This window comes from Colias eurytheme, chromosome 4 (genome assembly GCF_061535395.1).
Source record: "Colias eurytheme isolate Ceu_HAF_F1 chromosome 4, ilColEury1 Martin Lab GWU primary, whole genome shotgun sequence".
Taxonomy (NCBI): domain Eukaryota; kingdom Metazoa; phylum Arthropoda; class Insecta; order Lepidoptera; family Pieridae; genus Colias; species Colias eurytheme.
In genome coordinates, this window is record NC_142983.1 from 2221061 (window position 1) to 2238305 (window position 17245).

Consider the following 17245-nt stretch of genomic DNA (forward strand, 5'->3'; position numbering starts at 1 on the left):
TTTTTAAACTGTTTTTTAACTAGTTTAAATAACAAAAATGACATCAAAAATATCATGAACGTTAAAAATAGTGTTTTTTCTTAATATGTGTGTGTATGTATTATCTTACAAGTGCAATGTATGATACATAAAGACATTTTAAGTTTGAAAAATCAGATTTTTTGCGCGAAGTGACAGTAGTACCCACCTCAACGCTTCGCTTATGAGGCGTGCAATAATATTCATGTGGTTCTATCCGCAGATGAAACCGCGGGGCACAGCTAGTTTTCTATAATTATTGTAATCTTAGGAAATAACTCTTATCAAGTTCCACCTGGAAACACTAAATAACAAGCTCAGAGATCGATCTAGGCCGAGGTTCTATACTTTCTGATATTTATCGAGTTTGTGGTACATTGTCTTAAATACCATCATAGACTATTCATAGACTATAATTTTTCAGATACTTTAAAATTATAAATGTTTGGTAATTGATAGAGATAATAAAAATCAACAAGTTTAATAGTAATAGTAAAATATGCATGTTTGGTTATTATCTTGATACATGTCTGTGGTTATTACTAATTAGTTACTAGCTTTCCGCCCGCGGCTTCGCACGCTTTGTCAAAAACATAATAAATTATATACTAAAACTTTTCTCTTGAATCACTCTATCTATTAAAAAACCGCATCAAAATCCGTTGCGTAGTTTTAAAGATTTAAGCATACATAGGGACATAGGGACAGAGAAAGCGACTTTGTTTTATACTATGTAGTGATTAATATAAAATTATGAGGAATAGCGACCGCTCAATAACATAGTAATCCGTACCTACAGCAGATACTTAGAAGGATATTAATAAATACAATATAAATTATATTTTTTTTTACAAAAAAGTTATCATTTGTAATTTCATCAATTATCTCGACTCAGTTCGAAGTTTACTCCTTTCTAAGGCTATTTCGATAACACCAGATAAAATTACTTGCTTATTTAAATTTAATAGATGTCGTGGCCATATCGTAGATTTGCTCATTTCATGATATGATCGATCATTTCACGAAATGTTCGCATTTCATGAAATGGCCAACATAGTTTGATCAGATCGTTAAATCGTCAACGTTTCACGATATGGCCATCCACATTTGGCCAGATCGTACCTATAAAATTTAAAGAGTCCATAAAATATTAAAATTCAGAATATTCTAAAAATTTGTTTAATGTCATTTAAGTTAGTGCCGCGGCAGCGGCCGGCGAGTGCCAGAAGCGGATCGCTTTTTAAAAAACAAACAATTATAATACTATAGTAGAATATATAAATATATATCCTAAATGAAAAAATGCGTCCTAAATTATTTTATTTAAGATGCATTTTTTCTTCAATACATATATAAGATATCCACATTTTCCATAATAGGTACTCGAACCGTCGTAAATTCTTTGCTATGACTTTCTTCATATTGTTATTAAACGAATTATGAAGTTTTTAACTGCGAATAATTAAATTTTCGCAAGCGGCCGCCATCTTATCACATATAAACACAGAGCTTGCAGCGCCTCTACCAATGATTAATGTAACTATTTTACGATATGATCAAATAATTTTGATCATGTCATGAAAAAACCGCGCATTTAGTTGGCCATATCGTGAAACGATTTCTTATCATTGATATGCTCAAGCCACATCATGATGTGGCCAAACTAAATTGGCCATTTCACGAAATGCGACCATTTCGTGAAATGGCCAGTCATATCATGAAATGAGCAAATTTACGATATGGCCACGACATAGATACAATGAACATATTCGTGGATTGATGGAAGTACAAATATATTTGTAACTAGCTGCACTTCGCGGTTTGGCCCGCGTGGTTCCGCTCCTGTTAGTCTTAGCGTAATGATATATAAGCCTATATATACCTATATATACCCTTCCTCGATAAATGGGCTATCTAACACCGAAATAATTTTTCAAATCGGACCAGTAATTCCAGATAAGCGCGTTCAAAGAAACAAACAAACAAACTCTTCAGCTTTATAATATTAGTATAGTTTAGTATATATATATAATCATGGATATAATATGGAAGTGTATTTAACGATTTATCAAACACGAATTAATGTGACAATGGTTAAGGGCAAACAAAGGTTCACAGAATGGTAATGAAGTGCGCTCCATATATTATCATAATTTTATCAATTTACTTGCATCACGTAGTGTCTATTTTCTTGTGTTTCGAATAATTTCCGTATATATACAATTCTTGTTTGTTTGCACATATTATAACTTTTTTTTAAGCTATTGCATAGCTTCTATCGCGGGCCTTGAGCGCGGGGACCGAATCCAGAAATTCCGTAACGAAAAATCCTCACGCTCCCCACTCCGACGGGCGCGGAGGTGTGGCTTGAAGGCATAGCATGCAATAGCTTTACCGCGGCAGTCCCCGAGTGCCACACGTCTTTTTTTATTTAAGAATAAAAAGATTTCATAGACTTATTTATAACTAGCTTTCCACCCGCGGCTTCGCCCGCCTTTTCGAAGAAAACCCTGCATAGTTCCCATTCCCGTGGGATTTCCGAGCTTTTAAAAATGAAATTTCCTAAAGTAGATATAGCAGAGATATATTATACAGAATTTTTTAACTTTATTGATACTCTCGTAAAAATTATAATAATATCTGTCACATTAAATCAAAAGTGAATGCAACTTAAAAAAAAACCTCGAGATGAAGGGAGGTAGCTTATGCTTACCCAGTTTATCGTTATAACCTTAATATTGATATAAATTAATTATAAAACCTTAATTAATTATATAATTAAGAAATTTATTTATAACCAGCGTTTGGCGAAATTTTTAACAACAAAACTATAAAACTAGCTAATTATAAATTTAAATATGGGAATAAACATATATAATATAATTAATGCAAAAAATTTAAGTAACTATTTACTGCTTTTTATCAAATTCGTTTAAAATTAAATTATACTTGCATTAATTTAATCAGATGCATTAATTATACATCTGAACTTAATTTGATAAATTTTTCACATAAGTACATAATATGTATAACTGATATAAAATGTACTGAACTACTAGATATAGAATTTAGTTCAGGTACCTTTTGATACGATGTTAAACAAAAATCGTTGCAGAGGTATAATCAAACAAACGCACAAACACATCCGTGCAAAAACAATCGCAAAACGTTTCCCAAACCGGATATTCTATTAGTTGCAGTTGCGACGGAGAAGGCATGTCTTCTTGCAAAAGTGAATGCCGTCGGTATCTGAGCAACGCTCTACGATTTGTTCCGCTTGGTTCTTATATGGATATCCGTATAAAATCAATTTATACTCCGATCATAATAATATATTATCTGTGTCTGTGATCTGTGTGATATTATTTAGTAACTCTACTCTGCTTTGATTCAATATGATATACATTATTTTGCCATAATATTATTAGGTTACATTTTATCGTAATAAATGTGTAAAAATACAAAAAAAAGCAACACCAATTTATATTGTGCACTTTGTACGGCATAATATAGTAAAATATATTTTTTTATGTATAAGAAGAGATATACAAATTAGTATACAAGAGTATAGATACAAATTAAGACGTAATTTTCATAATTCCAAATTCATTAATTATTAATTGCGTTTTTTAAACAATATGAATGCAGTCTTTTGTCTCGGCTTTCGTTGGCTTTCGTTCTCAGTCTGTGTCATAAAGCAGACGACTTTAACAATAACTATATCTCGATTCGTTACAGTCTGATTTTCTACTATAGCTATGGTACCCCATGTATACTGATTCTGAATTGACCAATATTAAATAAGTTTCACGACTAACAAAAGCATTTGCCATGGTTCCCCTTGTATGTCTATTCTGAACCAATTGATTTTACACTTTTCACGTTTAAAATTTCACTCTTAAACATTATTTTAAAAGCTCCAAGTGGAACACGGCTAGAGCGGCAGTTCGCTCACGTGCAGCGTACCGTATTTAGGGCGCCTGAGCACGTGAGCCGCGCCATGCCTGACGAGCTTGTTCATATTCGAGTTTCAGGTATACATAATACTATATTGTATGAATGAACAGGTATCACATAACTTGATGGATTACGTATTCGCGAATTGCATTGAATTATGTACATATGTTTTTTGCGCATGAATATTGGACAAATGTATTACAATTTAATTCTGTTTTGTCTACGTTACTAGCTGATCCCGTAAACATCGTTTAAATTCATTTTGTGTTGTTGGGACAAGCTTACCATTATAACGGTGTATTTTTTTTTAATCTCCAATTTTTTTCAGAGCTATCGGATATACAAAAAATAACAAAAATCGTTCAGGATTTGTTTTACGTAGTAACTATTAAGTAATATGTGGTTTGGTCACAAACACGTGACCTGAGAATTGTATGCACTTATTTAGAAGATAACTATCAAATAATATCTTGCTAAGATATTTGATGGTAAAAATACCGTTACGTGGAATGGTGATGTATGTCACAGTAACATTACACGCTTATTAAGCTCATTTTTTTTTTTATATCTTTATTTAAGGAGCTTAGTCGGAAGCTCATTTTGTGTCGCGAATTGCAATTCTCCACTAGCGTATTGTGAAAGTCATTTTAACTTAAAATTAAAAAAAAATCCTCTTAATTAGAGAGCTAAGTAACTATATAATATTATGTTACTTACAAGTATTCTCTAGTATAGAAATGCGGAAAGCGATAGTTTATACGGTAGTATTTTTTTTAGTTAGCTTGTTAAGAAACTCATATTATAACATTTAAATAGCGGTAGTTATGGCAATATATCAATTTAATGTTATAAAAAATCACCAAAAATATTATTTAATATTGTCTCGGTCAAAGAGAGAGCGGATCTTTAATTGTTGTTTTGCCATTTAAAACTTTCTCATGTCGTTAAACTGCGGATTACCTATTTTTTTTAAACTCTGGTCACAAATTTGGCACACGGCAAAAACACAAAAATCGTAAATAAAAAAGTGATTTAAAAAATACATATTTTTATTGTTAATGACTGCTATTACTAGCTGTCACTAAAATAGCATATTCATAGAAATATATAAAAGGAGAAAGTAGAATTTTGAAATTGGTAATATTTTGAGATTTATTTGAAACTAAGTTATCACTTTTACTAGTAAGACGACAGGTGACTGCTATGGAAACCTATAAATCTTTATATCTTTTAAACGCATGATATATCAGTAATTTATGACATACACCTTGATAAGGAATGTTGAAGCTTGGTGCCCTTTATGAATTTTTATGTACATTGTTTCGATTGTAATAGGTAGAATAACTGACATATATTTTAAAAATCTATACTTATAGCGATCATAAAAGAGAGTATGTCGATTAGATATCAACTTTATGAATGAAAGATTCTTAAAAATATTTGAGATATAAGATCAATGATTTAGTTATGATATAATATGTATTCTAGTATCGTTAAAAATTAATTCGTAATTAACACTAAATTTCAAGTAATTGAGATGACTAGATTATATTGAAAGTTGAAAAACAATTGCTAGCTTGATGCCTGCATTGCTATGCGCAAAGTGTCGCAAAGATGCACTTCTCTGCGACAATTTTCACGCAGATTTGAATTGCCTGAAAGTCTATCAAACAATCAACCATCCGTTTTTAATATTGCCAGGATAGGAAGTATGATACAATAATAAATATGGGTCTACAGGTCAAAGTTATATAAAGTTTGTAAAATTTAAGGTACATTTCGATGATATATTTATTTAAATTAATAATGATTCAGGTGATACAGGGCAAAAACCCTTCAACATTCTGTTTATTAACCTTTATCAATAGATGTCGGTAGTCGCTGTATTATTTGCGTTCATCGACCGTATTTAATATTCATTCAATGTTGTCATATTGTTCGTATTTTAATTAAATAGACATGTTTTTATTCATCAATTGTTTAAATACTTCCTTGGATTACTTTTCAACATCGTTTTTGAATTAACTTTATTACGTATTTAGGTCAACTTTGTTAAGATATTTGACACATTAATAATATACTATGGAGATGAGTCGAATTATCATTAAATTTCCAAGGCAGGGCTTAATTTTTTTCTTCAAGTAAAACTACTCGTCATTGTTTTCGCCATGGTTGACCCTGACCCTAATTGATAAACAAATAACAATATTATCAAAATTTATGTTGCTATTGTTTCGAAATAGATCAAAACTGAATTTTTACGAAGCTGATTGTCATACTTTCATTATAAAAATGTCATCTAATACATGAAACCGTGGCGCCAGGAAGTACCTACCTACCTATCACAAGTCATTTCTCAAAAACGCTCAACTTATGCAACTCAAATATTGGTATGTTCAAATGAATGTCCTGCGAAAGCGAACACCTAGACCCAGTCACGTGTATGACGTGTTAAGCTTTCTAAAACGGTTGAGCAACTATAACTAAGCACGACTCATCGTACATTCTATCTCGATGGCACGACTAGAATTAGTGCCAACCTTGTGTAGGGCAGGTTGTTGACCCCGAAGGTATTGTTTACATCCGAAACGTGACTGCGCTAGATCACAGTAAACAGATGAAGGGAGGTTTTTTAATTAGTTTATTTATTGGTGGTTACTTAACACATTATGTACCGTACATGAGGTGAAGTTGGAGCACAGATTAGATACTACTTAGAGTGAGAATGTCTATTAGACCGGGAGATACTGACACAAAATTTCGAGTCATTTGTAACAGGATGGCGGTTCTACAGGGGTCTTAGTACGCAATGATAAAAAGAAAAATGATGGTGTAATCGCTGGTATCGGTGGTTTAGTCGCGTGGGCGTTAGCCGAACTCGTCGGAAAAATAGCGAAAGTCAAACGATTTGTAACACAAAAATTTTAGTATTTACCGATAGCCCATAAAAAAGAAGTAGGCGGTAGTGTCATGCCATACTTTTCCGGTGTGACTTACAGCCCGCCATACCGACGCGAATATGTTGATTTAAATAAAACAATTATTCAACCATTTGTACCAGGCTAACTTTTGCACAGGTAACCATCGTCGTGCAGCCATTTACGAAAATCGCCATGCCATACTTTTCGGACGATTCCAAATGGTCGCCATACCGCCGAAAATCTGCAAAAAAAATTTATTTCGCCAAACTTTTTGTACCAGTATTGCATTTGGATTTTTGGAGAGTATTTGATAAAATTTGACCATTATTATATTTGCCATACTTCTAGTAGGGGGAAAAAGTGCTGTCATACTTGAAATATTAATTTAGTTTTAATTTATATAAGTGAAGATTTCCAACACCTAGATCTTTGAAATTTTGTATTTATATTCTTTGATCCTCAAACTTCCAAGAAAAATAAGTGCCATACTGTTACAAATCGTTTGACTTTCGCTATTTTCCGACGAGTTCGACTAACGCCCACGCGACTAAGCCGCCGGTACCAGCGTTCACACCATCATTTTTCTTTTTGTCATTGCGTACTAAGAACCCTGTAGAACCGCCATCCTGTTACAAATGACTCGAAATTTTGTGTCAGTATCTCCCGGTCTATATGCAAACATTTTTTAAGTGGATTGGCGTTTTGGCGAAATTTTAAGTTATTTTTTTATTAGCGTCGAGGATTATATCAAATTACAACTTGAAGATTTTAAACAACGGCATCATATACAATAATTTCAGAGGGTATTGTGATTTGTGACAAACAGAAAGACGCAACAAGGGACTTTATTCTCTAATATTAATTTTTAATAAACAAGAGAACCACGTAATAGAAAACCTTGAACCATGATAAACACCTAGGTACATTAATGTAAATAATTTCCTTCATTTTTACCAATTATTATTGTCACATGACTAATCATAAAAACAACACAATAGCTTTTAAAATACGACATTTTGACTCTGTACATGATTTTTTATTCATTTCTACAAATTTTTCAATTTAAATAACTTCCGGTAACAATGAACTGAAAGAATAATGTAAACCCAAGAAATACCTGTTTTTTACAATAACATTTATTCATCATCATCAGCCCATATACGTTCCCACTGCTGGGACACGGGCCTCCCGTAAGGGTGATTCCTTGGCCCACGGCCTGATGGCCGTAATCCACCACGCTGGCCAAGTGCAGGTTGGCAGACGTCACGTCATGTCGTCGAACTTTTTGGTCCTTCGTCATGTCGGTTTCTTCACAATGTTTTCCTTCAGACCTCATTCACACGAGAGCTTTTTTAACGTCCGTTAAAAAAGCGTCCAAATAGAACAAATGCATTCCCAAGTATATGTTCACACGTCAGCGCTTTTAAAGCGCGACGCTTTTTTATCGCGCAGTGTTCTATTTTCAACGCTCGGCGTTGGGCGTTAAATAAAATAGACCATAGGAAACTTCTTACTATTATTCAGACGAGCGCTAAAAAAGCGCCGGCGCTGCGTTCAGTAAGTATGCCGCACGCTCGCTCAGCGGTAGCACGTGTTTGTTGTGCTTATAATCATCAGAAAATCGATACGATGTCGTGGATTGTTGATCCCGAACTATTAATTATAGATGTGGAGTCTCGTCCGTTCCTGTATTCAAAATCGTTATAGACATTTGAAAATAATTAAAAAAAATCCGGGGTATTGCCTTAACTCTTCGTACAGTGTCACAAACTGCCCTTTTAAGTATCTCTGTTCATTCAGAGGATGTACCCAGAATGCCTTTTGTTTTCTTTTTCGTCTTTTAATAACACAAATCGCTAGTGCCAATCTTTCTTTCTTTCTTTCTTTCAAATATACCTAACATATAAAAATTAAAACAGTAGGTATTTTTATCATATTCCTTTAAGTAACATGTTTATCGATGACGAGTTTGAACAAATACCTAAGTAGGTACCTACAAGTGGTTTATTAAGAACAAACTTTCCGAGGAATTCTAAGCAAATATAATAATATAAATATCATAAAGATATTACGCAACTGACATTACGTAATTATTTTAGCAGAAACCATTTCCACGTCTTACTGAAGCCAGAGACGAGACATGAGTGATTTTAAAGCGTTAGTATGAACAACCACAGAGAGAACGTTTAAAAAGCGCCAACGCCGGGTTTTAACGCAACGCTTTTTTAACTCTCGTGTGAATGAGGTCTCACCGTTCAAGCAGTGGTGATGTTACAACATGCGCAGATAAATTGAAAAATTTATTTCCTGCACGCTCGCCTGGTCTCGAACTCCCGACTTCGATTTGAAGTCCGAGGTCCGACCAATGAGCCACCACTGCTTTTTTAAGAAAAATCTACTTTATATATTCATGATACTAGAAACTAAATTGTAGTCAGATAAAATAGTAGTTCCAAATATGTACAAGCAAGTTTCATTTGTTAATTTGATTTTCATTAATTTATTAATATTTCAACGTAGTAACAATTTGTATGAATATTCAACTGAAAATCAAAATGTGTGAAAATAATTTAACATAAACACTTAACAATACATAATTAGTTATAATCTCATTTTTCGCAAAATTAAAATCAATTATAGTGTTGATTTAATAAGTTTTTATAGCAGGCCATTAAGATAACAATTGAATATATTTTTGCTCATAATTCCGCGAAATATTCTAAAATGATATAAAACAAAAAAGCTGCTAAAATATGTAGAAGACTTTTATCTTTGTTTATTTCGTTTATTAAGTTATGTAATATTCATGAACAACTAGCTTTCCGCCCGCGACTTCGCCCGCTGCAGCTGTCTAAAACCTAATAAATTATATAAGTACTAAATAAAACCTTTAGCGACTTTGTTTTATACGTAGTGATGTTTCTCGTGTTGTTATTAAAATGATATTATCTTAGACTAACTTTTAAATTAAAATCTTTGTATCAATTGAAAAATGTAAGAAACATTTTGATTTATCTTAATTCTTAAATTTCTTTGCCGAACTATTTGTTAACGTAAACTTTTTATTACATATGTCATTAATTTGATAAATTAATTAAATAATTAACTCACAAATTAACACGTTGAGAATTTTTTAAATTCATTTTGTCATACTACGTTTCAGTCTACGGCCTCGTCCGCATATCGAAAGAAAATTAGCCTACCTTTGTCCCTAGGACATAATTTATTTACATAACATATTTTCAGGCAATTTGGCTTAGTAGTTTCAGCACAATCATGTAGAAATATCAATAGGATACATATAATTTTGTTAACCTACTAGTAACTCATGTATTGATATGATCTGCGATTTCATTTGCTTTGGATAGCTGAGATACAGTTTTTCAAACTTAATTCTAAACATATTTATTACTAGCTGGACCCTGCGGTTTAACACGCATTGCTCCGCTTCTGATGGTCTTGGCGTGATGATTTATGGCCTTCTTCGATAAATGGGCTATATAACACCGTAAGAATTTATCAAATCGGACTAGTAGTTTCTGAGATTAGCGCGTTCAAACAAACAAACTCTTCGGCTTTATAATTAAGTACATATTAAGTATAGATTGCTCCTCTCCTATTCGTAGCGGATAGAGTAATGATTCATAGCCTTACTAATTTAAAGGGGCAATTTATTCACACTGAAGACATTTTTTCTAATCCAACCAGTAATTCCAGCCATCCAACCAAACAAGCTCGTCAACTTAATACAATTATATTACATAAGAATAATACAAGTATACATATTTTATAGTCAAATCCCGAAACAAAATCTCTTCGGGAAAGGACTGGTTTATCTTAGGTTTGGCAAAAGCCATCGGGCAATCCTCGAAATAATAGAATAATCCTCGAATTTCACCCTTTGACTGAAGTCACACCAGTATCGGGCGTAGGCGAATGCAGCATAGGCATCGCACAGCATAAGACGCCTCAGCTAGACAACGACTGATGAAAATTGTTTAGTAGAATGCCAACCCACAATTATTTGGGCTTTGACAAAGTCATTATGCCAGACCTGGGGTTTGACCAGTCCAACCTAGGAGTGCCCGAGCTTCAGGGTTTGACTATAACACATATAACAAACCTTTTCCAATATTCACAGTATACGAGAGGTCCTGAAAGCTCAGGTTGACCGGGGGCCTTTGGGGCAAATGGGACAGGTGGGCCCGTCCCAGGGACGATGTGAGCAGAGGTTCCATGTTGTGTGTGTGATTATCTTTTCATTCTTTGGAGGTGTCTGGAACAATGAAATAAATTTTCCTTAAAAATTAATATGAATAAATATAGAATTCAGTGAAGAGTTAAAATAAATTTCTTTATATTTATTAATTTATAGTTTAGTCCCTTTATTATTCAGAAATTATACAAATATCAACTTAACTAGATTAATACTTTAATAATTATTCTTTCTCCTTATAGCTTTCTACTGGACAAAGAATTTTCAAAATTGCTCCCGTTATTTCAAACCTTATTTGCTAGAAAAAAATCCTATTTACAATATGAGTATAGATAAAAAAAAAGCTCAATATATAACAAGCATGTCACAAAACATACCACGCATGGATACCGGCAATTATTGCCTTGTTATACAATTATTTTGCTGCGTTGCGCTCAATTGCACTATTTATAAAAATAATTATGGAATAATGCGGTTTGACGGGATCACTCGGCTGGAAACCGTTATTTTTAAAATGGAATTTTCTACAGATTGTGATGTGGTTAGGAAATTATTATTTCGATAGATTTTGTAAAAAAAAATCGATTCCAGAACTAAGTTCTTAAGATAACTAAAATCTACAGATAGTGTAGTTACATTATCTGTAGATTTTTCTATTTTTTCATAAACATTATTTACAAAGTAATTTATATTGACAACCCATTAAATTAATAGCGTGAAGTGTAGTAGGTATAAATTAAACGAATAAATAGTTACACAACATTATAATAAACTGATAAGTGTTTCCCATATTTTACTTACATTTGTTACAAGCAAACCTGTTAATATAATCGTGAGGAATCTAAATAGATTTATATGAATATAATCCGTATAAATAAGTAATTATATAACTTAATAGTTGATACATAGGTTTTATATATTAATATTAGACCAAGCTATTTTTAAAAATATGCTATGAAATAAGAAAACACAAGTTTCAAAACTATAATGTCGAAAAACATACCTAGACTCGTTTAATAACCCGTAGGCGTAGCCAAACTAAACTATTCAGAATCAGAATTTGTCTAATGTTAGATCAAAACAAAAAACTATATTGATAAGATAGCGTTATATCTACCAAATATAATTATCGCACAATTATTTATCCTCATTTATTACGTAAACATTTTATTTAAGATAATTAATGATTTAAAACACATTTTTTTTTTGAAGTGAAAACTTCTTTACCGGCGTTGGGTATAAAATCTTAAACTCGCGTCAGGACACGTGGCCTGATCGAAAAAGCGTAAGACGGATGTTTTTTTTTTTTAGCCCTTATATTCCATGCGTAAGACGGATCCCATTCCAAAATATCAAACATGCTGAACGTTAATAATCAAGTTTTCACTTCTGCCGGCTCTCGGCGGCCGGAGTGCAACCCGTCTTTTTTTTTTACTTAAGATAGGGATATTTATAATATTTTTACAGGTTACCTATCTTAATCTCGAATTTTAATATTCCTCGAATATCATTATCCCGAAAACGTTTGGACATTTTTTCATAACCCCGAATTTTAAAATTTCGAAGTTTTGTTTGCCATATGAAATCATCGCAACTCGACCGAATTTCATTTGCCCATTTCGTCATTTGTACATCATATACATATTGTAACCTTTAACCCTTATCCTACTAATATTATAAATGCGAAAGTTTTTGAGGATGTGTGTGCGTGATTGATACTCTTTCACGCAATTACTACTGAACCGATTACAATGAAATTAAGCACACATATAGAGGGTAACTTAGATTAACACATAGGATAGGTTCTATCCCGGAAATGCCACGAGAACGGGAACTATGCAGGTTTTTCTTTGAAATCGTGGGCAAAGCCCAAGCCGCGAGCGGAAAGTATTGCATAATATCATCAAAAATAACTTAAAAAATACCTCGAGCGATAAATTGGTTCTGTATTGTTAATCATGGAAGCATTTATCTCCGCCAATCATTGTAATTTGTAATAGATAATAATATGCATGAGACATTAATTTTGTAGCTGTCTGACTTCAAGATATATTTAATCACGGCAGGTTAAAAATTCCGAAATAATTGCCTTGCTATCCATGTTGTGTTGTTACTACACATAGATCTATACTTAATATTTTAAAAAGCTTAGTTTGTTTGAACACGCTAATCTCAGGAACTACTGGTCCGAGTTGAAAAATGCTTTCGGTGACAGATATAGATTCATGTTAATCATTTATAGTTAGTTGTTACGATATTATATTAAGTACTGAAAACACCAATATTAAACACCAATATATATATTATCCGTTCGAATTCATCAAAAAAGATTCTTTGAAAAAATGGTTTATTATAGTTTTATATTATACGAAAATATTGTATTAACACTTTTAGATGAACAGATATATTATATACGTATAACTCCTTAGTAACAATCCAAAAACTATTTCTATGGAAATATATTATTATGAATAATCGCGTGTAACGCTTCCCAAAAGATTAAAATTCATCTTCTTATATATAAAAATGAATCGCAAAATGTGTTGGTAAGCGCATAACTCGAGAACGGCTGAACCGATTTCGATAATTCTTTTTTTATTATATTCCTTGAAGTACGAGGATGGTTCTTATGTAGAGAAAACGTAAACATGTACCACGGGCGAAGCCGGGGCGGACCGCTAGTTAATTATAAAAATACATATAACATAAAATAAAAATACAAATTATTTAAATTACAATCATCCAAACTCTGTGATAAAATGGAAAAACGTCATTAAGATGTAAAATTTAAAATAACCTCTATTTTTACGTGTGAATATGAATATTTAAACAAGCATTTAACGCATTTTTATATTTTAACATTTTAATACTCGTATAATTAGAAAACTGGTTGGAACAAATTAAAAAATAAAATATTAGCCTCAGGCCTAAGGCCTAAGAGTAACTTGACGCACATATTATTGCAAGCATATAACGGTGCATCTACATTCTACATAAAACGAGCGAATGCTCATTCCCCACTCAAATTATTTTATACCCGGCCGCGGCGCGGCGAATGATGATTCTTATGACACTGACAGTTGTTCTCAAGAGACAAACATGTAATGGCGTCACCATTAAATTAGAAACGTATTGGAGGCGTCTAAAAATGGCATTTATTAATTTGGTAATAAGGTGTAAACAGGCGTAGAGCATTCTTTCTTTATTCTTAGAGTGTGCGAAAAGATTCTATGCAATGTTCTAATACTGAATAACACTGAATACAAGTTTTTCATTTACACTAAAAGATCACGAAAGAATGAATGAAAATGAATGAATAAAATGAAAGAATGCTATTGCTATAATGAAAGAATGCTATTGCTCTTGCTCTAACTCTATGTTCGTTTGATGTAAATGCACCGCGATATGTACATAGAATTATAAATTTTGAATATACATTTATGCTAATGAATGTACTAAATTAAAACGTGAAATTGACGCACATTTGTGCTAATGAATTTTTAGCTAAATTTTAGCACAGTTTCATAGAACTTCCTTTAAAAAAATTATTGTTCATATGAGTGTAAAAAAACTTGAATAGGCAGTTCAGGCACCTCAAGGCCAAGGAACAGCAATTTTTGCTTCTAATTTTCTGTTGCAAAATGATACAAAACGCACTATTATTATGTCATTATCGTTGTTTCTCTAAAGTATCATTTTATTATATTTTCTTGAAATTCCTACAATGAAGAAACAGTTGTTTTATTTTTTAGACTAGAGTAGATAATTTTTGAAACAAAAGAAAATCGCAGTCGGATGAAACCCATTAGAAAAGGAGGGGAATATGATAAAAATGTAAGGAAAAATAAATTACGGTCAATCCGAGTTCGGGAAGCGGGAGGGGGGAGCTTTTAAGAGAAAAAAATGGTTTCTCTCGATTTCCGACAAAACTACAAGTCCTATAGAAAAAAGTTCAATGGCAAGGTTGTAGGTAATTAAAAGTTCTACAACTTTTGTATTCACAATTTTTTCACATAACCTCAAAATTTAGGTGAAAAATTAAAAAAACCAAGTTTTTGGTCTTTTATTTTTATCTACTTCAAAATTTATTTTTTTTCTACGAAATTTGGTGGAAACTTGCTTTATTATGTCCCAAATACACTGTAATTTATTTGATTGAAAATATTTATTTTTTCGCCTTATTTTGAATTAATACCAAAAAAACAACCTAATTTTCAATTGAAAAGTCACCCGTCAAAATATCAGCTTTTTTCAAAAACTTGGGGTGCCTTTTATTTATTGAAATCTCTACTTTCATATGGTGTAAAAAAAATAAACACCACCATAGTAAATGTTCTCAGGAAATGCATACAAACAGTGTGAAAATTAGCTTTTACTAAATCAGGCACACTTCTCGAACTACCTGAAATGTTTTTATCGACATCATTTTGCTTTTGAATATGCTGTAAAATATTAAACTTAGAACAGATAATTATTTTTCTTTTGAAATATTACCGAAAAGCCGATACAAGAGAAGATATAGAGTTCAAGAAGTGTGCCTGATTTAGTAAAAGCTAATTTTCACACTGTTTGTATGCATTTCCTGAGAACATTTACTATGGTGGTGTTTATTTTTTTTACACCATATGAAAGTAGAGATTTCAATGAATAAAAGGCACCCCAAGTTTTTGAAAAAAGCTGATATTTTGACGGGTGACTTTTCGATTGAAAATTAGGTTGTTTTTTTAGTATTAATTCAAAATAAGGCGAAAAAATAAATATTTTCAATCAAATAAATTACAGTGTATTTGGGACATAATAAAGTAAGTTTCCACCAAATTTCGTAGGAAAAAAATAAATTTTGAAGTAGATAAAAATAAAAGACCAAAAACTTGGTTTTTTGAATTTTTCACCTAAATTTTTAGGTTATGTGAAAAAATTGTGAATACAAAAGTTGTAGAACTTTTAATTACCTACAACTTTGCCATTGAACTTTTTTATATAGGACTTGTAGTTTTGTCGGAAATCGAGAGAAACCATTTTTTTCTCTTAAAAGCTCCCCCCTCCCGCTTCCCGAACTCGGATTGACCGTAATTTATTTTTCCTTACATTTTTATCATATTCCCCTCCTTTTCTAATGGGTTTCATCCGACTGCGATTTTTTTTATCTTTTCATTATTTTTAAAGGCTTCTACCCCAGTCTATTTAGTATTTTAACGATTATGTTTTTGACTAAAAACTGAGATTATAATGTTGATTAATATTTATCGCTTCAAAACACTTCACAGACTCACTGTAGCATTTATTTATATACATATGTATTTATTAATGCATATTACACGGCATGCTGCGCTTAAAACTAGCGTGTAATGAGCATTTAATTTTTTATTTGTTTGTAGAGCATCAAACCCTGACCAAAATATAGTAAAAACAACACGTTCAAAAGAACTACAAGCAAAAAAGTCAAGTTTTTTAGATATAAGTATTTCTTTTTTATATTTATTTTGATTCATATCTTTTTATTATTTGTAATGGAGTCCACAATATACACAGTGTAAAAAATCATTTATCGCCTATTTAGCGCTGTAGCCCTGCGATATTTATCTTGAGTAATTTAAACCCATTGACATGTTTTAAGCCCGTTTTTTTTTTAAGTTATCGTCGGCAAATAAACATGAACATTTGCAAAGGCGTTTTCATACTTTACGCCTCTAGAAATGGATTACCCACATAAAAGGAAGGAAGAAGAAGGAAGGGAATAAGGAAATAATTAAAGAAATAAAGAAAAGACTAGGAAGGAGTAAGGACACGGTTCCGTATCTACTTCTAAAAGCTAAACAATACGCTGGTCCACACAGAGCGAACTGCTTCCAGCACAAAATGCTTCGCGAGGCTGCGCGCTCTGTGTGGAGCCGCCTAATAACAAATCTATACTAATATTATAAACTGAATAATGAGTTTGTTGGTTTGTTTGTTTGAACGCGCTAATCTCAGGAACTACTGGTCCGATTTGAAAATTCTTTCGGAGTTAGATAGCCCATTTATCGAGGAAGGCTATAGGCTATATCATTATGCTAAGGCCAATAGGAGCTGAGCCACGCGGGTGAAACCGCGAAGCGCTGCTAGTACTATATATGTATAATAGTGATGTAAT

General features: G+C 32.3%; 1 protein-coding gene across 1 annotated transcript in view; it reads right to left on the bottom strand.

Moving 5' to 3' along the window:
• LOC149908759 (ATP-binding cassette sub-family G member 1-like) overlaps positions 1-17245 on the bottom strand; it is a 46424-nt gene that overhangs the window by 19739 nt on the left and 9440 nt on the right. Inside the window, exon 2 of the mRNA XM_090120337.1 lies at positions 11020-11172. Coding sequence (XP_089976463.1) covers positions 11020-11134 — 115 coding nt within the window. The 5' untranslated portion in view covers positions 11135-11172. The remainder of the gene's footprint in view (positions 1-11019; positions 11173-17245) is intronic.